The following is a 26,276-nucleotide window of genomic DNA, read 5'->3' as shown; positions in this document are numbered from 1 at the left end:
GTGTGGGTGCAGAGGCAGAGGAAAGTGCCTGGAGATAGATAGCCAATTAGGGGAACAAAAGCCTCTTTAGCAAGGCCAGACTAGGCACAGAGTCAACCTCAGCGATTAATGTTGAGGGCTTTTAAATGGAGACGTGGGAGGGGTTGCATTGGCTGGAAAGAGAGGGACCCTGTCTCAGAGGGGTGCCAGCACCTCCAGGCCACAGGTCAATCACTTCACCTCCAGGCTCACACCCTACTCCAGGGCTCCCTCCAGAGGGGTGAAATTGAGGCCCAAATGACTCCCGGGAACAGGAAGCCTGGCCTGTGCAGAATTCATAGAATCCAGAGATTCATGCAATGGCATGAGCAGAGGCCAAGGAAGTTTTGTCTGGCTTTCCCTGAGTTGTATCTACTTAATTTTTTCCATCTATTTATTCTGTGGTGTGTGTGTTTCTGTCTTTGCATACGTGCCTGCGCCACATCAGGTCTGCAGAGGTCAGAAGACAAGTTGCAGGACTCAGTTCTCTTCTTCCAAAATAAGGGTCCTAGAGATTTCTACAGAAATCAGGTCCAGACCTTGCTGAACCCTGCAAGCCAGTCTTTTAGTGGGGTTCAGGGAGCAGGCTTTCACTGTGTAGCCCATGATGGTGCTCAGATAAGAGAGCCAGGTTGTAACTCCATATTTGTGAGGCGCAGCAATAAGACAAGGTGCAACCTGATAACCTCTACCTTCATTCCCAGTTAGAATCTGAGCGCTCGGCAGGGGCCGCCACTCAAGCCCTCATCGGCTCTTCATTGGTTCTGTGCGCTATCTCTCCACCCCTTAGGCCTCTGCGGACCAATCAGATTCTCATGACTGACCCGCCTTAGCCGCCCCTCCCCTTACAGGGCGCAGCCGAGGCGCGAGCTGATTGGCCTGCTCGGGAGGGAGGGGTAGATACGTAATGGGAGCAGACCTCGTGTCCAAAGTGGGCGAAACGGTGACCCAGCCCGGAACCAGTGACAGTCCAGTGGGGGAGAGTGCGCTGAAGGGACCTAGTGGAGGGGCTTGCTAGATTCGAACCTGGTACCGCCGGGTAAGTCCAACTGCCCATCCTTACAGACGGAGGAAACGGAAGGTTTGCGGGGTGTCCAGCTGAGGAGGGGCTCCAGTTGGTCTCAGGGTTGATCATCATGGGGGAACTTCAGGCTTCTCCAGAGCTAAGTTTTGTATCAGCCCCAGGAGTGGGCGATTCTCACGCCTATTTCTTCCAAGAAGAAAAGCGACCCAGAGACACACAGCTTAGAAATCTGGGTTCCTGTAGTGGTGTGCAGTAACCACTTGCCCAATTAAGCAGCCTCATCCTCACTCTGTCCACAGGAGGTCACTTACCCCAGCCTAAGACAGGTTTCCTTTACTGAGCTGAGGCCTCCTTCCAGGACCCCCACGATGTCCCTAAATCTCTCTCCAGTCTAGACACCCTCTTCCCTTTTCACATATGCGCCCCACCTCCACTCTTTCATTGTCTCTCTTAGATTGGTTATTCTCTGTCCCAGCTCTCACCCAGGTTCCGTTTTGTCTGCAGATCATATCTAGCTGGCCTGATCTTTTTCTTTCTCTTTTATTCTCTCAGATACTACATCTCGACTGCAGTTTCCCCTCCTTCCCTCCACAACAACCCTCCTCCCCTCCACTGATCTTTCTTTTCGAAAAGGGCATGCCTGCCCTCAGACACCAACCAAACATAGCATATCAAATTGCAGTAAGACTGGGCACCTCCCCTAGTATTAAGGCTGGAGAAGGCCGCTCAGGATGAGGAAAGGGTCCCAAGAGCAGGAAAGAGTCAGAGACAGCCCCTCTCCCACTGTTAGGAGTTCCACTAGAAGACCAAGCTGCACAGCCCAAACACATATGTAGAGGGCCTATATCAGTCCCATGCAGGCTCCCTGGTTGCTGGTTCAGTCCCTGTGAGCCCCTATGAGCCCAGGTTAGTTGATTCTGTGGGTTGTCTTGTTGTCCTTGACCTCTCTGACTCCTGCAATCTCCCCTTCTTTTCTGCAGGACTCCCCAAGTTCTTCCTAATGTTTTGGTTGTGGTTCTCTTCATCTCTTTCCATAAGTTGCTGGATAAAGTGTCTCTGAAGACAGCTGGGCCAAGCACCAATCTATACCATTAGGAATCTCAATTTTTAAAAATATTTATTTATTGCTGCCAGGAGTGTTTGGTTCTATCCTAGGTCTCTGGGCTATCTAGCCTCCCAGGTAGTGGGGTGGGCTCCCTCTGGTGGCTTGGGTCTCAAGCTGGGCCAGTCATTGGTTGGCTACTCCCATCATTTCTGGGCCACCTTTACCCCAACACATCTTGTGGGCAGGACAAGTTGTAGGTCAGAGGTTTTGTGGCTGGGTTGTTATTCTAATCCCTCCACTGGGAGTCTTGTCTGATTACAGGAGATGGCTGGTTCAGGCTCCATATCCCCACCCCCTTGCTAGGAGTCTTAGCTAGGGTCAACCTTCTAGATTGCTGGGAGTTTCCATTACACGAGGCTTCTAGCTTGTTCCTGAGATGCCCCCAGTTCCAGTTGTCTCTCCCAATGCTCTGTCCCTGTGTCCTTCCCCACCTGATCCCTGTTCCTGTCCCTGCCCACCTCCAGTCTCCCCCTTGATATTTTGCCTCCCCTTGAGCCCTCCTTGTTACGTAGCTTCTCTGGGTTTGTGGATTGTAGCATGGTTGTCCTTTACTAATGTCCACCTATAAGTAAGTACATACTATGTTTGTCTTTCTGGACCTGAGTTGCCTCTCTAAGGAAGATATTTTTCTAGTTCCATCCGTGTGTTCAAGATCCATCCATGACCGGGATGTACCATCCCTTGGGTATATGCCCAGGAATGGTATAGTTGGGTATTGAGGTACATTGTGTCTTAGTCAGGGTTTCACTGCTGTGAACAGACACCATGACCAAGGCAACTCTTATAAAGAACAACATTTAATTGGGGCTGGCTTACAGGTTCAGAGGTTCAGTCCATTATCATCAAGGCAGAAGCATGGCAGTATCCAGGCAGGCATGGTGCAGGAGAAGCTGAGAGTTCTACATCTTCATCTGAAGGCTGCTAGCAGGATACTGGCTTCCAGGCAGCTAAGATGGGGGTCTCAAAGCCCCCCCCCCACACACACACAGTGACACACCTACTCCAACAAGGCTACATCTCCTAATAGTGCTACTCCCTGGGCCAAGCATGTACAAACCACCACAGATTGATTCTAAATTTTCCAGGAAAGCACCATATTGATTTCTAAGGTGTTGTACAAGTGTGCACGCTGCAGCAATAGAGGAGTGTTTCCCTTGGTGTGCATCCTTGCCAGCGTGTACTGTCCCTTGATGTTTTTGATCGTAGCTATTCTGAAGGGTGTAAAATGTAATCTCAGGGTTGTTTTGATTTACGTTTGCCTGATGACTAAGGGTATTGAACATTTCTTTAAGTGCTTCTCAGCCATTTGAGATTCCTCTGTTGAGAATTCTGTTTGGATTTGTACTCCATTTTTTAATTGGGTTATTTGGTGTGTTGGTGTCTGTTGAGTTCTTTATACATTTTGGATATTAGCCCTCTATCACATGTGGAGTTGGTGAAGATCTTTTCCCAGTCTGCAGGCTACTGATTTGTCCTATTGCCAGTGCCCTTCGCCTCACAGAAGCTTTCATGAGGCCCCATTTGTCGACTGTTGATCTACACCAGTAGCCATTGGGGTTCTGTTCAGGGAGCTGTCTCCACTGCCAATGTGTGCTAGGGTATTTCCCACTTTCTCTTCTCTTAGATGTAGTGTACCTGGTTTTATATTGAGCAGGACTTGAGTTTTGTGCAGGGTGATAGATATGGATAGATATGGTGATATCTATTTGCATTCTTCAACATGGAGACATTCAATTAGACCTGCACCATTTGTTGAAGATGTTTTCTTTTCGCACTGCATGGTTTTTGGCTTTGTCAAAAATCAAGTTTCGCCGGGCGTGGTGGCGCATGCCTTTAATCCCAGCACTCGGGAGGCAGAGGCAGGCGGATTTCTGAGTTCGAGGCCAGCCTGGTCTACAAAGTGAGTACCAGGACAGCCAGGGCTATACAGAGAAACCCTGTCTCGAAAAACAAAAAACAAAAAACAAACAAAAAAAAAAATCAAGTTTCCATAGGGTTTTGTTTGTTTGTTTGTTTGTTTTGTTTTGTTTTGAGACAGGGTTTCTCTGTGTAGCTCTGGCTGTCCTGGAACTCACTCTGTAGATCAGGCTGGCTTCGAACTTTTTTTTTTTTTAGATTTATTTATTTTTATTATATGTAAGTACACTGTAGCTGTCTTCTGACACACCAGAAGAGGGCATCAGATCTCATTATGGATGGTTGTGAGCCACCATGTGGTTGCTGGGATTTGAACTCAGGACCTTTGGAAGAGCAGTCAGTGCTCTTAACTGCTGAGCCATCTCTCCAGCCCAGGTGTGTGGTTTTAAATGTGGGTCTTCAGTTCCACTCCATTGCTGAAGTTGTCTGTTTTTATGACAACACTGTGGTTTTCATCACTGTTGTTCTGTGGTGCAGCTTGAGATCAGGGAGAGGGATTCCTCCAGAAGTTCTTTTATTGTTTAGGATTGTTTGGGCTCTCCTGGGCTTTTTTGTTTTTCCATATAAAGTTGAGACTTACTCTTTTAAGGTCTGTAAAGAATTGTGTTGGCATTTTGGTGAGGGTTGCATTGATTCTATAGATTGCCTTTGGTAGGATGGCCATTGTTATTGTGTTAATTCTGCCAATCCATCTGCATGGGAGATCTTTCCATCTTCTGATATCTTCTTCAATTTCTTTTTTCAAAGATTTGAAGTTCTTGTCCTATAGATCTTTCACTTGCTTGGTTAGAGCTACACTGAGATATTTTATATTATTTGCGACTATTGTGAAGGCTGTTGTTTCCCCTGATTTCTTTTTCTCTCAGGCCATTTATCATTTGTATAAAGGGGGCTACTGAATTGTTTTTTTATTTTAGTTAAGCTTGTATCCAGCCACCTTGCTGAAGGTGTAGCAAGTGTAGGCGTTCCCTGATAGAATTCTTGGGGTCACTTATGTATACTATCATATCATCTGCAAATAGTGATACTTTGAATTCTTCCTTTCCAATTTGTATCCCCTTGATTCCCTTTAGTTGTCTATTGCTCTACCTAGAACTTAAAGTAATATATTAAGTAGATATGTCAAGAGTGGACAGCCTTGTCCTTATTCCTGATTTTAGTGGAAGAGCTTTGTGTTTTTCTCAACCTAATTTGATGTTGGCTATACTTGCTGTAAACTACTGTTATTTGTTTAGGTATGTGCCTTGTATCTCTAATCTCTCCAAGTCTTTTATCATGAATTGAGGTCTCCTACTATTAATGTGTGGGGTTCGATGTGTGATTTAAGCTTCAGTAATTTTTTTATTATTATTTTTTTTTTACAGATGAAGGTGCTCGTTTAGGGCATAGATGTCCAGAATCGAGTTATCATATTGGTGGGTTTTTCCGTTTGATGAGTATGAAATGTCTTTCACCATTTCTTTTGATTACTTTTGGTTTGTAATCTATTTTGTTAAATATTAGAATCATTACACCAGCCTGTTTCTTGTCTCCATTTGATTGGAAACAACTTTTTTTCAACCCGTGACTGTGAGGTGATGACTATGTTTGTTCCTGAGATGTGTTCTATATTCAGAAGGAGGCAGGCAGGTCCGTTTCATCTCTTCTGTTGTCTGTGTCTTTTTACTGGGGAATTAAGTCTATTGATATTGAGAGATTAGTGACTAGTGATTGTTCATTTTATTATTGGTTGTGGTTGTGATGGTGGTGGTGGTGGTGGTGATGGTGGTGGTGGTGGTGGTAATGGTGGTGGTGGTGGTGGTGGTGGTGATGGTGGTGGTGGTGGTGGTGGTGATGGTGGTGGTGGTGGTGGTGGTGGTGATGTTGGTGATGGTGGTGGTGATGGTGGTGATGGTGGTGGTGGTGGTGGTGGTGGTGGTGATGGTGGTGGTGATGGTGGTGGTGATGGTGATGGTGGTGGTGGTGATGGTGGTGGTGGTGGTGGTGATGTTGGTGATGGTGGTGGTGATGGTGGTGATGGTGGTGGTGGTGGTGGTGGTGGTGATGGTGGTGGTGATGGTGGTGGTGATGGTGATGGTGGTGGTGGTGGTGATGGTGGTGATGGTGGTGATGATGGTGATGGTGGTGGTGGTGGTGGTGATGGTGGTGGTGGTGATGGTGGTGATGGTGGTGGTGATGGTGGTGGTGGTGATGGTGGTGGTGGTGGTGATGGTGGTGGTGATGGTGGTGTGTGTGTGTTTCCTTTCTTTAGTTTTGCTACTGAGAAATTATTTCCTGTGCTTCTTAACGTTCTTCAGTTGGAGTTTTTTTCTAGTATCTTCTGTAGGGCTGCATGTGTGGATAGATATTGTTTATTTTTGGCTTTGTTGTGGAAGATCTTGTTTTCTCCATGTATAGTGATTGAAAGTTTTGCTGTGTGTAGTAGTATGGGCTGGCATCTGTGGTCTCTTGGGGTCAAGGCCCTTCTGGCTCTTAGAGTCTACCTTTCTATGCTACTTGGCCTTTATCCCTTGGAGCTTTCAATGTTCTTTCTTAGTTCTGTACATGTAGTGTTTTGATTATTATGTGATGGGGGACTTACTTTTCTGGTCCAATCTCTTTAGTCTTCTGTAATTCTGTAAGCTTCTTGTGCTTTTATGGGCATCTTTTTCTTTTCTTTTCTTTTCTTTTCTTTTTTTTTTTTTTTTTTTTTTGGTTTTTCAAGACAGGGTTTCTCTGTATAGCCCTGGCTGTCCTGGAACTCACTTTGTAGACCAGGCTGGCCTCGAACTCAGAAATCCGCCTGCCTCGGCCTCCCGAGTGCTGGGATTAAAGACATGCACCACCACGCCCAGCTGGGCATCTTTTTCTTTAGGTTGGGATTTTTCCCTATGGTTTTGTTGAAACTATTTTCTGTTCCTATTCTTAGGTTTGGCCTTTTCATATTGTCTCAGGTTTCCTTGATATTTGGTTTTTGTTTGTTTGGGTTTTTTGGTTTTTGGGTTTTTTTTGTTTTTTTGTTTTGTTTTGTTTTGTTTTTTGAGACAGGGTTTCTCTGTGTAGCCCTGGCTGTCCTGGAACCCACTCTGTAGACCAGGCTGGCCTCGAACTCAGAAATCCTCCTGCCTCTGCCTCCCAAGTGCTGGGATTAAAGGCGTGCGCCACCACCACCCGGCTTGCTGTTTCCTTTCTGATCTTCAGGCTGGAGTGGCTTGTGGTTCTGGTGGCCTGCAAGTCCTCAGGTCTCGGCTGGTATTTTGGTGGCCGGAGTGACCTCTGCGGTTCTGAGAGGTAGCATGGCCTCTAGTAGAGCAGTGCTGATCTGAAGAAAGGAAAGAAAGAAAGAAAGAAAGAAAGAAAGAAAGAAAGAAAGAAAGAAAGAAAGAAAGAAAGAAAGAAAGAAAGAGAGAGAGAGAGAGAAAGAGAGAGAGAGAGAGAGAGAGAGAAAGAAAGAAAGAAAGAAAGAAAGAGAGAAAGAAAGAGAGAAAGAAAGAAAGAAAGAAAGAAAGAAAGAAAGAAAGAAAGAAAGAGAAAGGGGGGAAGGAGGGAGAGAGGAAGAAAGGAAGAGAGAGAGAGAGAGAGAGAGAGAGAGAGAGAGAGAGAGGAACGCTGCTGCAAAATTAGAGTAACTGTGCAGGATGTGGTAGTCCGTGGTTGTTTCTCAGGACTCAGGAGACTGAGCCAAGCATTGGAGGCCTGCCAGACTCACATAGTGAGACTTTGTATTTAAAATAAATAAATAGCACCAGGTGGTGGCACATACCTTTAATCCCAGCACTTGGGAGGCAGAGGCAGGCAGATTTCTGAGGTCAAGGCCAGCCTGGTCTACAAAATGAGTTCCAGGACAGCCAGGGCTACCCAGAGAAACCCTGTCTCAAAAACAAACAAACAAACACTATTCCACAAAGCCAGGCAGTGCTGGCGCACACCTTTAAGTTGCTGTCCTCTACTGCTGTCCACATTACTACCACTGCCACCTTTACAGATAGAATACATTACCTAAGGCTGGGAGATCGCTCAGGAGGGAACGTGCCTGCACACAAGTGTGAGGAAGTTGGAATTCCCAGTACTCATGCCAGAAGCCTGTAGCAGTCAGTATGTTTCTATGCGTGCTTTGTGCAGCACCAGGCTTGGCAAGAAAATGTATTTCTTACGATAGACGCATTGATGGGTTGGAGGGTGGGATTGGGAGGTCAGGTGAGAGTGGGTCTGATGGAATCCAGGCTGGCCTTAAACTCAATATGTAACTGACGACAATTCATGTCTTCCCATCTCTGCCTCCATCTCCATAGTGCCAGGATGAAAGCATGTACCACCATGCCCAGTTTGTACAGGTTTGGGGACTGAGTCCAGGGTTTTGTGTATGATAGGCCAGCACTCCATCAAGTGAGCTACATCGCCCTCCCCAACTGTTGTTTTTAAACATGCTTGACCCATAAAGGAGTGATCCTGTTGGAGGTGTGGCCTTGATGGAGGAAGTGTGTCACTGTGGGGGTGGGCTTTGAGACCCTCCTCCTCACTGCCTGGAACACAGTCTTCTCCTGGTGGCCTTTGGAAAAATATGTAGAACTCTCAGCTCCTCCTCCAGCACCACGCCTGTCTGGCTGCTGCCATGCTTCCCGACATGATAATAATGGACTGAATCTCTGAACCTGTAAGCCAGCCCCAGTGAAATATTGTCCTTTATAAGAGTTGCCTTGGTCATGGTGTCTCTTCACAGTGATAACACCCTAACTAAGACAGTCTCTCTATGAAGCTCTATGGAGCTGATTGCCCTAGAACTTGCTACATAGAACAGGCTAATATTGAACTCAGTGAGATCTGCCTGTCTCTACTTTCTGAGTGCTGGGATCAAAGGCCTGTGCCACTGTGCCTGGCCTGAGTTTTGGTAATAATAAATATTGGTGTCCTTACAACTTAGCTTTTAAAAAAGTCTGTTGCTTACCACCACCTCCCTAGTGTTCCCTCTGTTGTGTGTGCACCTCCCTCAGTGTTCCCCCTGTTGGATGTGCACCTCCCTAGTGTCCCCTTTGTTGGGTATGCACCTCCCTCAGTGTCCCCTCTGTTGGGTGTGCACCTCCCTAGTGTCCCCTTTGTTGGGTATGCACCTCCCTCAGTGTCCCCTCTGTTGGGTGTGCACCTCTTTCATTGTCTCCCCCTCCTTAAGTGCCTGCGTCTCCATATCCCTCTGAATGAATCAATGGTGAATGAGCACAAACAAGTCCACACACACAGTGGGAAAGGCCAGCAGGAGCCCTGAGTCGTGCAGCAGTCTGAGGACTCTGCAACAGCACAGCCTCCTAAGAACACTAGCTGACACATGCCACTGTCTGTGAAGCCTCAGATCCTGTGGGTGGACAGACTCCATTCAGGGGAAGTGAGGACAAACGTCCTGGCCCCTTTGGAACACAGGTTTTCCTCTTGCAAAAGTGTTACTGGGCAGGTGTCTTCACTAGCCTGTGTGGGGAGATGGCTCATTCAGTGAAGTACGTGTCATAGATGCGTGAACACTGCATAGAAAGTCAGTGTATGTTCAGATTCCCAGTGCTGATGTAAAAGCTGGGCATGGTTGTATGTGCTTTGTGACCTCAGCCATGGTGTGCGGAGTGACGCTGGTTTAGTGAGGACCTTGCCCAAGGTAATAAGGTGGAGAGCAAGAGAAAAAGATACTGGCCATCCTCCTGTGACTACACATGCATGCACATGTGCCCATGAGTGCATGTGTACACAGGAGCAAGGACACACACACACACACACACACAAATTAAAAAATAAATGGCCAAAACAAGCAAAGCCACAGATACAGACAGCCAGGGGATAGGGAGGAAGGGATTTAAGGTGACTGTTAATGGATGCAGGGTTTCTACTTGCCGTGGTGAAAACGCTCTGTTCCGAGGTTAACAATGTTACACACATGATGTGGTACACACATGAATATGCCCTCTGCACATTTAAACTTTATTTTATTTTAACATTGTTTTATTGATTTCCTATTTTCAACATCTTTCTCTTAAAAAATTTAATTATTTTATGTGTATGGGTATTTTACCCTCATGTATATCAGTGGACCACATCATTGCCTGGCATTTCAGAGGCCAGAAGAGGTCACCGAGTGCCCTGGTACTAAAGTTACAGATGGTTGTGAGCTGCCGGGAGGTTGCTGGGAATCATACCCAGGTCCTCTGCAAGAGCAGCCAGTGCTTGTAACTGCTGAGCCATCTCTCCAGCTCCTTCATTGGCTTTTAAAGACAAGGTCTTATTCCATATTCCTGGTAGACTTGGAACTCTCTTTTTAGCCACAGGCTGGCCTTGAACACTCAGTGATCCCCCTGGCTCAGCCTCCTGAGTGTGGAAGTTACAGTCATGGCCTTTGTTATGGGCCCTTTTCCTGAATATAGTCCTTTTGGGGTTCACCAGCGTTGTAACGCCTACTAGGTTTTCCTTAGTTTCTATAACTGGGTAATCTGCCATGTGTGAGAATCTTCCCAAGTCCCAGAAGGCAACAGTGGTTTTATCCATGGTGTCTTAGTTAAGGTTTCCATTGCTGTAAAGAGACACCATGACCGAGGCAAGTCTTATAAAGGACATTTAATTAGGGCTGGCTTACAGGTTCAGAGGTTCAGTCCATTATCATCAAGGTGAGAAACAAGGCAGCATCCAGGCAGGCAAGAAGCAGGAGGAGCTGAGAGTTCTGCATCTTGATCAGAAGGCCTCCAGAAGACTTTACTTCCAGGCAGCCAGGAGGAAGGTCTCAAAGCCCACCTCCACAGTGACACACTTCCTCCAATAAGGCCACACCTACTCCAACAGGGCTGTATTCCCAATTGTGACACTCCCTATAGGCCAAGCATTCAAACACATGAATCTATGGGGGCCAAGCCCATTCACACCACCACCACACAGTTGAGCAGGGAGGTAGACTTCCTACATGTGGATAAACAAGGAGGCAGGCTAGCTGATCTCAGTAGGAGCAGTCTCTGTAGAGGGCAGTCTGCAGGCCACAAACACCAGGGGTAGGGAGAAAGCTTTGGTGGACGTTTCCTGCACACATTGTCAATATTCATGCTCAGATTTGGTGAAGGCTTTGCCCATTTCAGCATTCATTGTTCTGAGGGTTTGGCTCTTGACGTGGCCGTGCTGTGTCAAAACCACACATTTACTAAGCACTTCTCGGAATCTCTGGAGTCCTCACCTGACCCTGCCCACTGTCCCTCTGTCCAGCCCTAGGAAATGGCAGCAGCCAGGGCTAGCCTGGGCCGGATCCTCCCAGAGTCCTCCATCCTGTTCCTGTGTGACTTACAGGAGAAGTTTCGTCCTAGCATAGCCTACTTCCCACAGATCGTGTCAGTGGCTGCTCGGATGCTTAAGGTATGTAGCGCCCTCTTCTTTTCAAGACCCAGGGGTCCAAGCCCAAGCCCTCTCCCCTCAGACCACAGGAATCCAGTCCCCAGCCCTCATCCCTGAGATCCAGCCTTTTGTCTCTTTCCCCACGTAGGTGGCCCGGCTGCTAGATGTCCCCATTGTGCTGACAGAGCAGTACCCAGAAGGCCTGGGCCCCACAGTTCCTGAGCTGGGCGCTCAGGGCATTCGGCCAGTGAGTAAGACGTGCTTCAGTATGGTACCCGCCTTACAGAAGGAGCTAGATGGCAGGTCCCAGCTTCAGTCTGTGCTACTCTGTGGCATCGAGACCCAAGCCTGCATCTTGGTGAGACCCTCCTTGCCTGTCCCCTCGATTCCCCATCCTCACCTCCTGGCCCTCCCTCCTGCTCTGGGGCCCTGGCTGAGCCTTCCTCATCCTCATTCCCAGTAGTACCCAGTTCTGACTTGGACTCCCCAATCCCTCACTGGGAGCCCTGTTTGTGCTCTGGGGCTGGACCTGATCTCTCTGCCCTTAGAACACGGCTCTGGACCTACTTCACCGGGGACTGCAGGTTCATGTAGTGGTGGACGCCTGTTCTTCTCGAAGGTGAGAGGGTCTCTGTGGGGATGGCGCCTGCCATGTGTGTCGTCGGGTGCACCACAGCGTGCACACCCGTCCTCTCTCCCTCTCTCCTGCAGCCAGGTTGACCGGCTGGTGGCACTGGCCCGGATGAGACAGAGTGGAGCTTTCCTCGCCACCAGCGAATCGCTCATTCTGCAGCTTGTGAGGGATGCCTCCCACCCCCAGTTCAAGAAGGTACTGGGCCCTTTGGGCTTCTGTGAATAGAAGAAATACCCCTCCTTTTGATATAGGGTTTCCTGTGTGCCAGGCTAGCCTTGGACACACTGTGTAGTCAAGGGTGAGTTTAAACTTCTGCTCTTCCTGCCTCTGCCTCCCTGGTGATTTCAGGCACTCACCACTACACCCAGCTGGCTTCTTGTTGTTTTTGTTGGTTTGGTTTGGTTCTTTTGAGACAGGGTGTCTCTGGATGTCCTGGAACTGGTTCTGTAGATCAAGCTGGTCTCCAGCTCAGATCCACCCGTCTCTGCCTCCCAAGCATACCAACACTACCCAGGGTGGTTTCTTCATTTATTTTATTCACACTGTAGCATGTGTGTGCATGCGTGCATGCGTGTGTGTCTTTGTGTGTGTGTGTGTTTGTGTGTTTATGTGCACAAGCTCACTTGAAGGAGTCACCCACATGGGTTCCCAGGACAGAACACAGGTCTTCCCTGAAGACAAATCTGTGCTCGCTGAGCCATGTTGTTGGCCCTGGCCTTTTTGTTTTGTTGTTGTTGTTGGTTTTTTTTTTTTTTTTTTTTTTGCTTTTTGTTTGTTTGTTTTTTTTCCTCTTTGAGACAGTCTTACTCTGTAGCTCAGGCTGGCCTCAAACTCATGGCAATTCTCCTGCCTCAGCCTTCTGAAAACTGGGATGACAAATATGCACCATCATGCTTTACTGAGGAATAAAACTTCTGTAGGCTTCTGAAACATCCAGGGGCCAGGCAGGCTGAAACAACAGCGTTACATTAGGCAGAATGGAGCAGTGTGACCAGCCGGAAGGCCCCTTCAGGATCCTGAAAGCAGTAGTGGGCCTTCACCAGTGTCATGGACCACCCCAGTCAGGTATGGGGGTCCCTGGAATGAGGGTCCTTGAAGCTAGGTGGGTAAGGATTCGGCGGTGACAAACAGAAACAAACACAGAGGCAGTTTGAATCTGAGTGTATTCTGCAGCTCTCAAGCAGGGGATTTTATACATTAAAAAACCAAACAGTACATCTCTTAGGAACTGTATCCAGTGAAACAATCACAGATACCAACAAAATCATTTGGCACAGTAAAACACAAACATCATCCAAGTATTACAACTCTGAAACTATGTATTCAGTGAATCACAAACAGAACAGGTAACATCATTATAAATCATCAAGGGCTGGAGAGATGGCTCAGTGGCTAAGAGCACCTGACTGCTCTTCCAAAGGTCTGGAGTTCAAATCCCAGGAACCACATAGTGGCTCACAACCATCCGTAACGAGATCTGACTCCCTTTTCTGGAGTGTCTGAAGACAGCTACAATGCACTTACATATAATAAATAAATAAATCTTAAAAGAAAAAAAAATCATCAAAATATAATAATTCTAAAAGGATGTATTCAGTGGGGGCTGTCATCCAAGGCTAGTGACATATTTCCAGGAGCAGGTTAATAAATCTTTTATGGTCAGTGCTCTTAACCGCTGAACTAACTCTCCAGCCCCATGATCAATTATTATTTAACATCTAATGCCTGATTTTTTTATAATCTTCAATGTATAAATTTCAGCTATTTTAATTCTTTCTAATTAAGGCTTTCTTTACCATGTACCAAAATCCACCTTCGATGACACACAAGTGTAGCCATATGAAATTTTATTGTTGGGAAAATTTTTATCATAATAGTTTTGTAAATGATTTAGAAAGTAAAGCGTTGGTTTCCCTGGGGATAAGGTCATGTTAGTGGCCCCATCTCTAGGGATGGTTTCTTACCCATTATTCTTATTTAAGATCTTGGCCTAGGCTACCAGGAACATTTAAATAAGAAAAGGAATAAGAGGGGGCTGGAGAGATGGCTGGAGAAATGGCTAAGCAGTTAAGAGTACCTACTGCTCTTCACAGAGGTCCTGAGTTCAACTCCCAGAAACCACATGGTGGCTCATAACCATCTGTAATGGGATCTGATGCCCTCTTCTGGTGTGTCTGAAGACAGCTACAGTGTACTCATATACATTAAATAAATAAATAAATAAATCTAAAAAAGAAAAGGAAAGAAAAGAAAAGGAATAAGAGAAAACAAAACAGATAGATTGCCATGAGAACCACAGCTCAATAATTTTTCTCCAGTGAAGAGTTCCACAACTGGTTCTAGGAGGCCTCCCCCTTTTGAGGTCAATGGCCTCAGCCTGTGGAACTTGTCACACAGATCCTACTGGAGATGGTGTGGCAGCCAGAGTGGAGGCCGTGGACATACACACTTTGGATTTCTGGAGATTAACCAATGGCTAATGTGCTTCATTACTCCTGTCCAAGAGGGAGTTGTTGTAAATGAGTCAAGGGTTTTGGGCACAGTTTGGCCCTGTGCAGGAGCTGAGGGCCTAATGGAATGATGGGGAAGATAAGATTAATGAAGAAGAGGAAGAGACCCCAAGAGAGAGCTGTCCACCACTAATGGTCCAGGGCAACAGAGCAGACCAAGATGGCGGGCAATTAGCTCAACCAGGCAGGTACTTCAAGAAGTAGATTAAAACGCCATTTTTCTTTTCTTCCATTTTTGTGGGCCTGTGTGCAGAGTGGGTGTACGTGAACATTTGCATGCATGTGGTGAGATGTGTATGCGTGACGAGGCGTGAGGTTCACGTCTGGAACCTTCCTTGACCGCTCTTCTGCCGTATACATACAGGCAAGGCCTGACTGTCGAACCTGGAGCCTGAGGATGTGGGTAGCTTCTCACTAGCCAGCTTGCTCTGGGATTTAGAGGCTGGCATTACAGCAGGCCCTGCCCAGCGAGCGTTTATGTGGGTTCTGGGCATCAGAACTTGAGTCTTAACACTTGCACACATGTCTCATTCACTGAATCTTATCCCCAGTCCATTCCCAGGGGATCCCCCACTTTTTAGGACAGGGGCTTTTACTATATAACCATGGCTGCTCTGAAACTCTAATTGTAGATCAGGCTGGCTTCAACATCAGAGCTATTGCTTGCTTCTGCCTCCTAAGCTCTACGTTGAAGGTATGCCCCTCCATGTCTAGCCTCAGGATACATTAAAACTGTTTCTAGTTTACTTTATGTATGTGGAGGCTTTGCCTGTATATGTGTTTTGCAAATCATGTGTGCAGTGCCCAAGGAGTCCAGAGCACGGCCCTGGATCCTTTGGGACTGGAGTTAGAGTTGCAGGCAGCCATGTGGGAGGTGGGAACTGAACCCAGACCTTCTGCAAGAACGGAAGATGCTCTGAACGGCCAAGCCGGCTCTCCAGCCTCCGGGAGAACGTTTTAGCAGAGTGATTGGCTTGGGGCGAGAGGCTGCCAGGAGGATGAGAGACGTGAGGCTTCTTAACTTCTTGACCTCTCTCCACAGATTCAGAAGATCATTAAGGAGCCGGTCCCAGACAGCGGGCTGCTGGGCCTCTTCCAAGGCCAGAACCCCCTCACCTCTTGCTGAACTCCAGGCCATGACTGAGACAAGACTTACTCTGTCATCGGTGGGAGCATCTGCCCTACGGGAGAGGAGGGGTGAACTGCTGGTCCTGAAAAGCAAATGAGACTCCTGAGTGCTAGAAGGGGTGGGGGCGGGGGTTGACTGAAGAGAGGTCTACCTCATAAGCAAAGGGCAAAAAAGTGTCACAGACTGGGACCCATATTCTGAGTAAACATTGATGTTGCTGTGAACTGAAACACTATTGCGTTTGTGGGGTGTCCCAGGGGCTACTGGGGGTGTGCAGGTGAGAGAAGGAGATGGGTCTTTGGAGGTTGAGGAGAGGGGGGTGCCTCTTCCCACCTCCAGGCTGGGCCAACAGAGGCCACATCTGCATGACAGGCAGTGTGTGCGTCTTGAAGAGTTTCTGGCTGTCCCCTTGTCTTAGGGTTTCGGCTGCTGAGACAAAGCACGATGATGAAAAAGCAGGTTGGGGAGGAAAGGGTTTACTTGGCATACACTTACCAGATCATAGCTGGAACCAGAAGCAGGAGCTGATGCAGAGGTCACGGAAGTGTGCTATTTACTGCCTTGCGTCCCATGGTTTGCTCAGCCTGCTTTCTTATAGAGTCCAGAACTGCCTGGCAACCCCACAATGGGCTATGACCTTCCACACTGATCACTAACTGAGAAATGCTTTATAGCTGGATCTCATGCAGACGGTCCCTCACCTGAGGCTGTTTTCTCTCGGATGAGTCTAGCTTGTGTCCAATTGACACACAAAACCAGCCATACACCCCATCTCAGATAGTACAACCCCGCTGGCCCCTCTCCACGAGGCAGGCCCTCACATCCAAGTTGTGCAGGTTTGCACCGAGGTGCCAGAGAAGGGCCTGGAAGACCAGACAGTGTGGCAGGGACAGGTTTCCCTCATGAAGCCCTTGCACGGGCGGTCCATAAAGCTATGGAGAGGAAGCTTAGGGTGAAGTGGAGTCACCCGGGTGTCGGAGATGCCATTGAAGAGACAGATGCACTTCTCAGGAGAAAGTCTTCCAAGTGAGTTTGCCTTTTTATACCGGTCACCACTCTCAGCAGGTAAAATAAGGGTGCCTGGAACACAAGCACCGTGGAACTGGGACAGCCCTTCTGTTAACTGAGATGGTGCCTAAGTGATTACCTGGGGGATAGCATATACAGTGTGGATACACTAGACACAGGATTTGTTTTCTTTCCTTTTTTTTTCCTTAAGATTTATTTTTTTATTATTTATATGAGTACACTGCAGCTATCTTCACACATACACCAGAAGAGAGCATCAGATCCAATTACAAATGGTTGTGAACCACCATGTGGTTGCTGGGATTTGAACTCTGGACCTTCGGAAGAGCAATCAGTGCTCTTAACCACTGAGCCATCTCTCTAGCCCCCAGGATTTGTTTTCTAACAGCATAATATTTGCCAGTGGATGGCATACTGTTCCATACTGTTCAGAACAGAATGTAAATTAAGACGAATGCTTTATTTCTGGAATCTTCTGTGCGGTATTTGAAGACCAACACCAATTGAACTAAAACTAGAGAGACTGTGGATTACATGAGGGAGGGCGGGAGAGAGGGAGGGAGGGAGGGAGGGAGGGAGGGAGGGAATCACTGCATTTCCTGGGACATCTCAGATTCCAAGTCCAAGTTCTTTGTAATCGCTTTCTGGAGAGAGCGCGAGCTGATTCGGTGGACGGCCCTTGTCTATCCATTGATGTCTTTGTAGGATGATGAGTCAGCTGACTGAAGGAGAAGCACTCGATCCTCCTCCTCATGTCTCCCAGCCCCCGGGAACCTGATACAGGAAACACAGCCCAGCATAGATCTTATCTCAAGCCTCTTAGGACTGGGTCTGCAGGTCAGAAATGCTGGCCTTGAAAACCAAAGACCACCTCGGATTTCATGGATGTGTGACACCCTCAAAGAGGGTGTTCTCATTGAGGCAACCCCTCCCCCACCTCCATATCACTGTATTTCGGGGCCCCCAATGCCTCTCCTGAGCTGGCATTTTCTCATTTGCTTGTTTGTGGAGATCTTCCTCCCCAGGTCTTCCAGGTATAATCTTGCTGGCTGCTACACTCCCAGACTCTACACATAAGTGCATCATGGGAACTCAGGACAGGGAAAGGGAGACTGCTCTATGACTTTCAGCCCTCAAACCATAAAGCCAGCACCCAGCCGGCGTGATTTAGAGACACCGGAGCCCCCTGGTGGAGCATTCTCAAACCACAAGCTTGTGCGCAGGTCCTGCCTGGCTTGCTAACCAGCGGCTGGGGCTGGGCTGGCTCTCCTAGCCACTGGCAGTAGCCACCGCTTGCCAGCTCTGAGTCTGAGAGGCCTGGAGCCCAACCCCTGCAGCTCCTTACTGAGGAATCCCAGGTCTCCCTCTGGATCTGAGAGCTGGAGAAGGACGGGGCAGCACTCCCACCCCACCCCAAGGACACAGGACACAAGTACACATAGGAAGGTGAGACCTGCCCTGGTCAGGATAGACAGACTAGAGCATTTTGGGGAAATCCTAAGAGAGGGGAGGGAGGCATATCACAGGCCCACAATCCCAGCACTGTCTAAAAAGAAAACAAACAAAAAACCTAATAACCTACCATAAAAACTAGGTTTTTCTCCAATTCACACCTCTTACAAACTCAGAACTCTCCAGCTACATCGACCTGTCTTAGTGGCCTCAGAGTCCCACCTCAGGGTCTTGGCTGTGCAGTTCCTGCCCCAGGATCCATGCCTTCCTACAGCCTGATTCTGCTTAGCGTTCCCCACCTTCTCTGATCATGCAATGTCCAATAGTCCTCTCTCTCGGTCAGCCACATATTTTGTGTCCTAATGCTCATTCCAATCAAAAACTGGAAATTGATCTTGCTGTCTGAAGCTCTCTGCAGGTTCGTGTGCTTGATGTACCCACAGAGACCGGGATCTTGTCTGCAGAGTCTTGACACCAAGGCCTGGGCCTGATCCATAGCAATGCTCTGTGGAATTGAGAAACTGTCGAGACAGAGCAGACGCCAAGCAAAGAACAGGTGTGTGTGTGTGTGTGTGTGTGTGAGAGAGAGAGAGAGAGAGGGAGAGAGAGGGTGGGGTGGGGGACCCATCCACTGGGAAGGAAGAAGGGAAAAGGAAAATGAATGGCCAGAGATCCTCCCAGAGTTCTCCATCCTGTTCCTATGTGATATGCAGGAGATATGCAGGGGTTAGTCTCAAAGTGGAGAGAGATGGCCGTGGGTCTGGGAGCTCTGGATTGTGGTTCACAGTGGGAGCCTGGGCTTGGTTTATTTTACACATGTATAGGGTTCTGGGCATGGAATCCTGGCTTCTTGCATGTTAGCCAGGCACTCTACCAACTGCGCAATATTCTTACATCTGTCAGGAGCAGGGAGGTTGGCTGGGCCTGAGACGGATTTGGCCTGTGTTGATTGGGTTTCAAAGGGTTCCCCAGCTGTCCAGGATTCCCTGAGGATCACAGGCATAAGGTGCCTCCCAACTGTCTACCCAACCACAGCCTAGAGCTGCAGGCTCCAAGATGCCCCCTTGGGCATTCTGGGGAGGGAGCAGAAGATTGGAGAACCTTGGAGCCTGTATTGGGGTTGGCTGTCCCTGGTCTCCTGGGCCCAGAGCATGAGAGATGAAATCGGATGCCACCTGGGGGTTACCAGCAGCGAGAGTCTGGCAGAAGCTGTCAGGAGTCACCAAGGGGCGGTTAGGAGTGAGCAGAATGTCATCAAAGAGATCAAGGGTTGAGGTGTCTAGGGCAACTGGGCTCAGGCTGGGGCTGCCGTGGGGCGCTTCCATGGGAGCCTCTGCACACGCCACCCCCAGGAAGGGGGACGGAGGCGGCGGAGGTGGCCTTCGGAACGGTGGTCTCTGGGCAGGGGCTTTTTGAGACAGGATGGTCAGAGCCAGGTGCTGGGTGGCGGCTTCAATCTTGGCAAACTCCCTGGAGAGGGAGGGGGAGGAGCGAGGGAGGGAGGAGAGGAGGAGAGATTCAGTTGTATTCAGTTGTACGCCTACAAAGACCCTCTTCTTAGCTCCGCCCTCCCGGCTCTCCCTTCCCTGCCCTGTGCTTCATCTGGAGAAGAGTCTCTTCTTTTCAGGCCCATTCCCCCAACCCCCATTACCCGTTATTTTCCTGGCCCCGCCTTCATTTCCTTGAGTCTGACAGGTTAATACGTCTTCCCTGGGAAGTTCTGATTGCTGTAGGGTTGTGCACCGCACAAGGAAGTTCCTTTAGCCCAATCCTGGGCACGTCTTGACAGTGAAGATTTATCATAACCCTATTCCAGTATATGAAAATTTAATGTCTCGGGGAAAGAGAGCCTTTCCAATCAATAATCGCAAACGGGAGCCGTGGGCCAGCGGTGCACCGCCGTATTGTTAAGCGAGCTTTCTTCAATTCTGCCCACGCCCACCTGTCTCTTGCCAGAAGCTCCAACACTCCTCGCACTCCCACCTCCCTAGCGGTCACGTGGATGGATTTCACAAACAGCTGGGGCTGAATTGTGTTTCCCCGAATTCTTTTATTTCTAAAAATTAATTTTTGTTATTATCTTAAATAACTTTTTTACATTTATTTGTGTGTGTGTGTATGCTCCCTCTACCTCCTCCCTCCCCCTCTCTCCACACCACACGTGAAAGTTAGAGGACAGCTTTATGTGAGTTTCTGGGGGTTTTTGTTTGTTTTTTTAATGTCTATGTATTTGTGTGAGTGTATCTGGGTGACTGTGGAGGCCAGGGGAGGGATATAGACAGTTGTGAGCCACAGGGCATGTGTGCTGAGAACTGATTTCTGGCTCGCTGGAAGAGCAGCAAGTTAACTACTGCTATCTCTTCAGCCCTGTTCCTGGAACTTTACTCAGTAAGTCAGGCTTGGTTGCAAGTACCTTTACCTGCTGAGCCATCTAGCTGTCCCATAGCTGCTAATCTGTATATATGTATATTTCTGTGGGAGTGAGCGTGTGTCGAGACCAGGAAACTTGAAAAGGCACAAGGCGGGACCAATGAAGCTCCAAGGGCAGAAGATGCAGATGGAGGGGGTAGTAGAACGCCTGTGATGCAGAGGGGGAAGAGGAAGACTATGGGCGGAAGGGTACAAGTGAGGGTAGCGCAGGGAGACAAAGGTGGGTGGGATCTACGTGTGTAGATTGGGTTGATCCCACCCACCTTGGGTTGATCCGAGAATTTCTGGACCTGCCAGTGGTTAAATAATGACGCAGACACTTATTAATATCTACAAGAACTTAGGCCTTTAGCTTGGGCTACCTCCCAGCTAGCTCATCTAATTTAATCTTAGCCCACCACCCGTGTGGCTAGTTCTCTCTGCCTGGAAGTTCCGCCCCCGCTTCAACTATTGCCGTCAGCACTTTACTAAACCAATCAACAGGCCAGGGAGAGAAGGATGTTGACAAAATACGGAGGCAGGTAATGATCCAGATTAACAGTACCCAAATCCAGCCAGCACTCAGCTCTCTGATGGTACAGCAGTCAACGTCAAACTGCACACAGGGTATCCCAACTGTGTGTGAAAATGCCAGAGGTGGGGCTGGAGAGATGGCTCAGTGGTTAACAGCACAGGCTGCTCTTGCAGAGGGCCCAGATTCCATTCACAGCAAGCACTGGGAGGTTTACAAGCATCTGTAGCTCCAGTGCCAATGGACCTGACGCCCTCTTCTGGTCTCTGGGGGCACTGCACCCATGTGGTGCACAGACCCACATACAGACAGGCAAAAACATTCACATAAAATAAATAAATCTTTTTTTTTTTTTTTTTTTTTTTTTTTTGGTTTTTCGAGACAGGGTTTCTCTGTATAGCCCTGGCTGTCCTGGAACTCACTCTGTAGACCAGGCTGGCATCGAACTCAGAAATCCGCCTGCCTTTTAGAAAAGGTAAGAAAATCCCATAAGGACAGCGGGGCATGGTGGCGCACGCCTTTAATCCCAGCACTCGGGAGGCAGAGGCAGGCAGATCTCTGAGTTCGAGGCCAGCCTGGCCTACAGAGTGAGTTCCAGGACAGCCAGGGCTACATAGAGAAACCCTGTCTCATAAAACAAAAACAAAAAACACAAAAAAACAAACAAACAAACAAACAAAAAACCAAAAAGAAAAGAAAAGAAAGGGAGAAAGAAAATCCCATAAGGAAACCAGGTACTTTGTATACTAATTTCTGAAATTGAAATTTTAAAGCCTGGGAAAAGCCAAACCTGTGATTAAGTCTACACATAATCGACTAGAATGCAGGAGAATTAGAGGCAAGTCTTCTCAGGCTAGCTTTATTTCCCTTAATGGCCGTTCATGGCCGGTGCAACAGCACACAGCTGTAGTCCCAGCACTTGAAAATGGAGTTCAATGCCATCCTTGGCCACATACTGGATTTGAAAACAGCCTGGAGATCCCATGTTAGTAAAGTAAAGATTCCAGAGACAGAACAGGAAATAGAGGGAGGGAGACAGACAGACAGAGAGAGAGAGAGAGAGAGAGAGAGAGAGAGAGAGAGAGAGAATATTAAATTATAAGCTGGGCACGAAGCTCCACATATATAATGTCGATTCTCTTGGAGGCTGAAGCAGGAAGATTGGTGGGTGGTTGATACCAATCTGGCTGACATAGTGAGTACCAGGACATAGAAATACTTTATCATGGGGACTGGAGAGATGCCTCAGAGGTTAAGAGCACTGACTGCTCTTCCAAAGGTCCTGAGTTCAATCCTCAGCAACCACATGATGGCTCACAACCATCTGTAATGGGATCCCATGCCCTCTATCTGGTGTGTGTCTGAAGACAGCAACAGTGTAGTGTACTCATCATATATTTTACATAACAGCAAAATTTGCCATTTTTTGTTTGTTTTGATAGTGTCTTGTGTATAGCCCAGGTTAGACGTAAAGTCCTTGTGTAGCAGAGGAGGACCTTGAGTTCCCGATCCTCTAGGCTCATTGAGCTGACATGAAGTACACCTGTAATTCCAGGAGGTCGAAGCAGTTGGATCAGGAGTGCAAGGTCATTCTTTGTTATATAATTGTGTTTGAGGCCTGCCTGGAACACACAAACCCTTTGTTTTTAGGGAGAAAAGAAGTGTTCAGTGAACTCAATGGCACTTGGGATATCCCAGATCTTTTATTTTTGAGCTCCCCATCTTTGTGCCTCCACCCGCTGGGCACTATAATTACAGGCTGTACTACCTTGCTTACATTTATACTACAATGAAGATGAAACCTGAACTTCATTCACGCTGCTCCAAGGTTGGTGCAAAATAGTTTCTGCTTAGTATTATTTCAACTTGAGGTTTGATATTGGAATACATTGTTAATAAATGTTGATACGTTAAAACATCATTTCAACTCAGATTTCTCACTTTATGTCGCTTTGCTAGTTTATTATTTGTAGCTCTTGTACTATGGAAATGGCAATGAATAAACAGTAAACATCAGTGATTTCTTGTTTTTGATTTTTAAAAATTTGTTTGTTTTGTCTTTTTTTGAGACAGGGTTTCTCTGTGTAGTTCAGGCTGTCCTGGAACTCACTCTGTAAATCAGGCTGGCCTCGAACTTAAGAGATTTGCCTGCCTCTCCCCTCCAAGTGCTGGGTTTAGATGCCTGGCCTGAGTGATTTTTTTAAAATTCGAGTACAAAAACAAACAACAAACAAACAAAGCAGAGAAGCAGAGGAGACAACTTGTCACCGCAATCATGCATCTGGCCCAGGAACTGGTAAGGAACAAACAGAACCATGGTGACTCCAGACGTTGGGTTTGCAAGGTGTGGTGGCACAAAGCTCTGATCCCAGCTCTCAGGAGGGTGGCAGGCACATCTCTGAGTTCGACGCCAGCCTGGTTTACAGAGTGAGTTCCAGGACAGCCAGGGCTACACTGAGAAACCCTGTCTCGAAAATAAAAAGTTGTTTCATTTCTTTCTTTCTTTCTTTCTTCCTTCTTTCTTTCTCTCTTTCTTTCTTTTGTTGTTGTTTTTCAAGAAGTTTTAGGGGCTGGAGAGATGTTTCAGCAGTTAAGAACGCTGATTGCTCTTCCAGAGATTCTGAGTTCAATCCCTAGCAACCACATGATGGCTCACAACCATCTGTAATGGGGTTCAATGCAGTCTTCTGGGGTGTCTGAAGACAGCAACAGTGTACTTGTATAAATACAAATAAATAAATATTTTTTTTGTAAAACCATGTCCTTCTATACAACATAGAAAGATTTGTTGTTGTTTTTGTTTGAGACAAGGTCTCACCATGTAGCCTTGGCTGTCCTGGAACTCACTCTGTAGACCAGGCTGGCCTCTACTCATAGAACTCCCCCTGCCTCTGCCTCACAAATGCTGGAATTAAAGGCAAGGAATACCACACCGGGCCCAAGAACTGTTTCTTTGGACTGTGGCATGCAATGAAAAGTGTGTTCTACACAACAACAGGCAGTGGCCAGTTCAGCACATCCCAAAGCTAACGTGGAGAAAAAAAAGATCACAGGTCACTCACTGTTAAGTGATCTGCAGCCAGTCTGACCCCCTAAGCTTTTTCAATCCCAGCAAAACCATTACATCTGAGAAACATGCTCAGCAGATCCATGAGATGCACCCAAAACGTCGACTCTTGCAGCTGGCACTGGCCAGCAGAAAAGGCCCACCTCTTTTCCGTGGCACTACTGGACTTCTCGTGAAGTATCCGATTTTCAAAAGTGGAAGGAATTGGGCTATGAGGCTTTGCCTTGTTGGCCATATTCACCTGACCTCTGGACAACTGACTGACACTTTTTCAAGGGGCTCCATATATGGCATTTAAAAAGATTTCTCTTTAATTAGATATATGGTCTGTCTGTATGTGGGAGGGTGCAGGCGATATGTGCGTGTGAGTGTAGTTGCCCGTGAAAACCAGAAGAGGGCTTCAGAACTCCTGGAACTGCAGTAGCTGTGAGCCCCCTGACATGCATATGTGCAGGGAATGTATGGGAGAGCAGTCACCCCTCTAGCCCTGAACCATCTCTCTAGCTTCTCCGAGCTTGAATTTTTTAAAAATAATTTATTTCAATTTTATTTTATGTGCATAGATATGAGGGCATCAGATCCTCCCACCCTCCAGAACCGGAGTTATACTTGTGAGCTGCCATGTGGGTGTTAGGAACTGAACCCAGGGCCTCTGGAAGAGCATCAGTGCTGTTAACCACTGAGCTGTCTGTCTGTCCAGCTTAAATTATTATACTACAGGAATAATAAGAACCATGACTTCTCTCTGGGAAAAATGTGTCGATTGTTATGATTCCTGTTTTAATTTAAAAGGTATTTTGTTTTGCACATACACAGCATATGCCAATTACAAAGAAACCTTAACATACCATATATGGCAGTGGTTCTCAAACTTCCTGATGCTACAGTCCTTTAATGCAGTTCCTCATGTCATGCTGGCCCCCAACCAACCATAAAACTATTTCCTTGCTATTTCATAATGGAAAATTTTCTAATGTCAATATCTGATATGCAGAATAGCTTATATGTGAACCCCAAATGGGTCTGGATCTACAAGTTGAGGACCATTGATATACGGTGCCACGTGAGAAAGTGAACTGTCCAGAGGCCGGGTAAATATGGCTGATGAGGGAAAAACCTCACAGTCCAACTCATTCCACTTTTGAAACTCAGATGTTTGATGAGCCTACTTATAACAATTTAAAATACATAGTTCAAAACTGCAGCTCCTTTCCTACTAATCTATAACACACACTTACCTTCCCAAAATCCATCAGTCCCCTTACACCTACCCTCTCACCCTGTAGCCGAGAATGGCTGGGATGGAATGAGCAGCAATCCTCCTGCCTCAGCCTGTTGGGGTTATAGGCGTGTGTTGCCACATCTGACCAGTGTTCACTATCTTGTACAACCAAGGCCTCTAATTAGCTCTAGGGCTTTCATCCTCTCCAGAGGGAGCCTCTTCCCTGTTAGCCACAGCCTCTCTGCCGGTTCCTGCCTGGCAGCTTTGTTGGACTTCTCAATTTATGGGTTCTGGCTGAACAGCTGAGACCTACTTTGTCTGAAATCTTCTTTTCAATGCTTATCCACATGGTGGTGCCATGCCCTCTCATTTATTTATTTATTTATTTATTTATTTATTTATTTATTTTTGAGGCAGAATCTTGTTACCTAACCTGGCTGGCCTCTCACATGCTAGGCAAACTCGCAGCAGTCCCTCTGCCTCGTCCTCGGGAGTGTTACGATTACAGTCCCGTGCCACAGTGCCTGGCTACACTTATTTACTCGAGCCATTCTTACCTTCTGTCCCCCCCACACCTGGACTCAGGCTCTGTAAAGCTTTCACTGGCTTTGCTGAGCGATGGGTGTTGACTCAGCACAGAAAGCACACAGTAATGCACGCAAAATGGTGCTAAAATCAGCCTGAGGTTTTCCCGGTGTCCACCCTGTGCCTCTTCCCAGCACCCCTTACCTGCAGATCTGGTTGTGTAGAAACCTCCGGTGGTTGGGTCTGCGTTTGGAAGGCCGAATACGCCTGGGTTGCAGGGCCCGCAGCATGTGGGCCGAAGCCCCGCTCACAAAGGCACACAGCTCTCGGGGTCCAGGCTCAGAGACCCCAGGGGCTGCAGGGGATCCAGGGTGCAT

The 26,276-nt window shown here is 47.6% G+C and overlaps 2 protein-coding genes across 2 annotated transcripts; one reads left to right on the top strand and one right to left on the bottom strand.

Moving 5' to 3' along the window:
- The first annotated feature begins 912 nt into the window (after positions 1 to 912).
- LOC110298127 (isochorismatase domain-containing protein 2A) lies at positions 913 to 15,893 on the top strand. The gene is made up of 6 exons (XM_021167155.3): positions 913 to 1,057; positions 11,265 to 11,411; positions 11,539 to 11,748; positions 11,939 to 12,009; positions 12,102 to 12,219; positions 15,577 to 15,893. The coding sequence occupies exons 2-6, from the start codon at positions 11,274 to 11,276 to the stop codon at positions 15,658 to 15,660; spliced, it is 621 nt and encodes a 206-aa protein (XP_021022814.1). The 5' UTR covers positions 913 to 1,057; positions 11,265 to 11,273; the 3' UTR covers positions 15,661 to 15,893.
- A 3,207-nt stretch (positions 15,894 to 19,100) lies between these two features.
- Positions 19,101 to 26,276, bottom strand: CUNH19orf85 (chromosome unknown C19orf85 homolog). The gene is made up of 2 exons (XM_029479053.1): positions 26,104 to 26,276; positions 19,101 to 19,614 (listed from the first exon to the last, which is right to left on the bottom strand). The coding sequence occupies exons 1-2, from the start codon at positions 26,274 to 26,276 to the stop codon at positions 19,101 to 19,103; spliced, it is 687 nt and encodes a 228-aa protein (XP_029334913.1).

The sequence above is a fragment of the Mus caroli genome, unplaced genomic scaffold (assembly GCF_978045245.1).
Source record: "Mus caroli unplaced genomic scaffold, Mus_caroli_1 scaffold_8, whole genome shotgun sequence".
In the NCBI taxonomy this organism is placed as follows: Eukaryota; Metazoa; Chordata; class Mammalia; order Rodentia; family Muridae; genus Mus; species Mus caroli.
This window is presented reverse-complemented; position numbering and strand designations above follow the sequence as displayed.

Coding starts and splice junctions, on each gene's coding strand:
- LOC110298127 (XM_021167155.3), top strand. CDS start 11,274: ATGGCAGCAGCCAGGGCTAGCCTGGGCCGGATCCTCCCAGAGTCCTCC. Junction 11,412..11,538: donor TGGCTGCTCGGATGCTTAAG/GTATGTAGCGCC, acceptor TTCCCCACGTAG/GTGGCCCGGCTGCTAGATGT. Junction 12,220..15,576: donor CCCACCCCCAGTTCAAGAAG/GTACTGGGCCCT, acceptor CTCTCTCCACAG/ATTCAGAAGATCATTAAGGA.
- CUNH19orf85 (XM_029479053.1), bottom strand. CDS start 26,276: ATGCACCCTGGATCCCCTGCAGCCCCTGGGGTCTCTGAGCCTGGACCC. Junction 19,615..26,103: donor CTACACAACCAGATCTGCAG/GTAAGGGGTGCT, acceptor CTCCCTCTCCAG/GGAGTTTGCCAAGATTGAAG.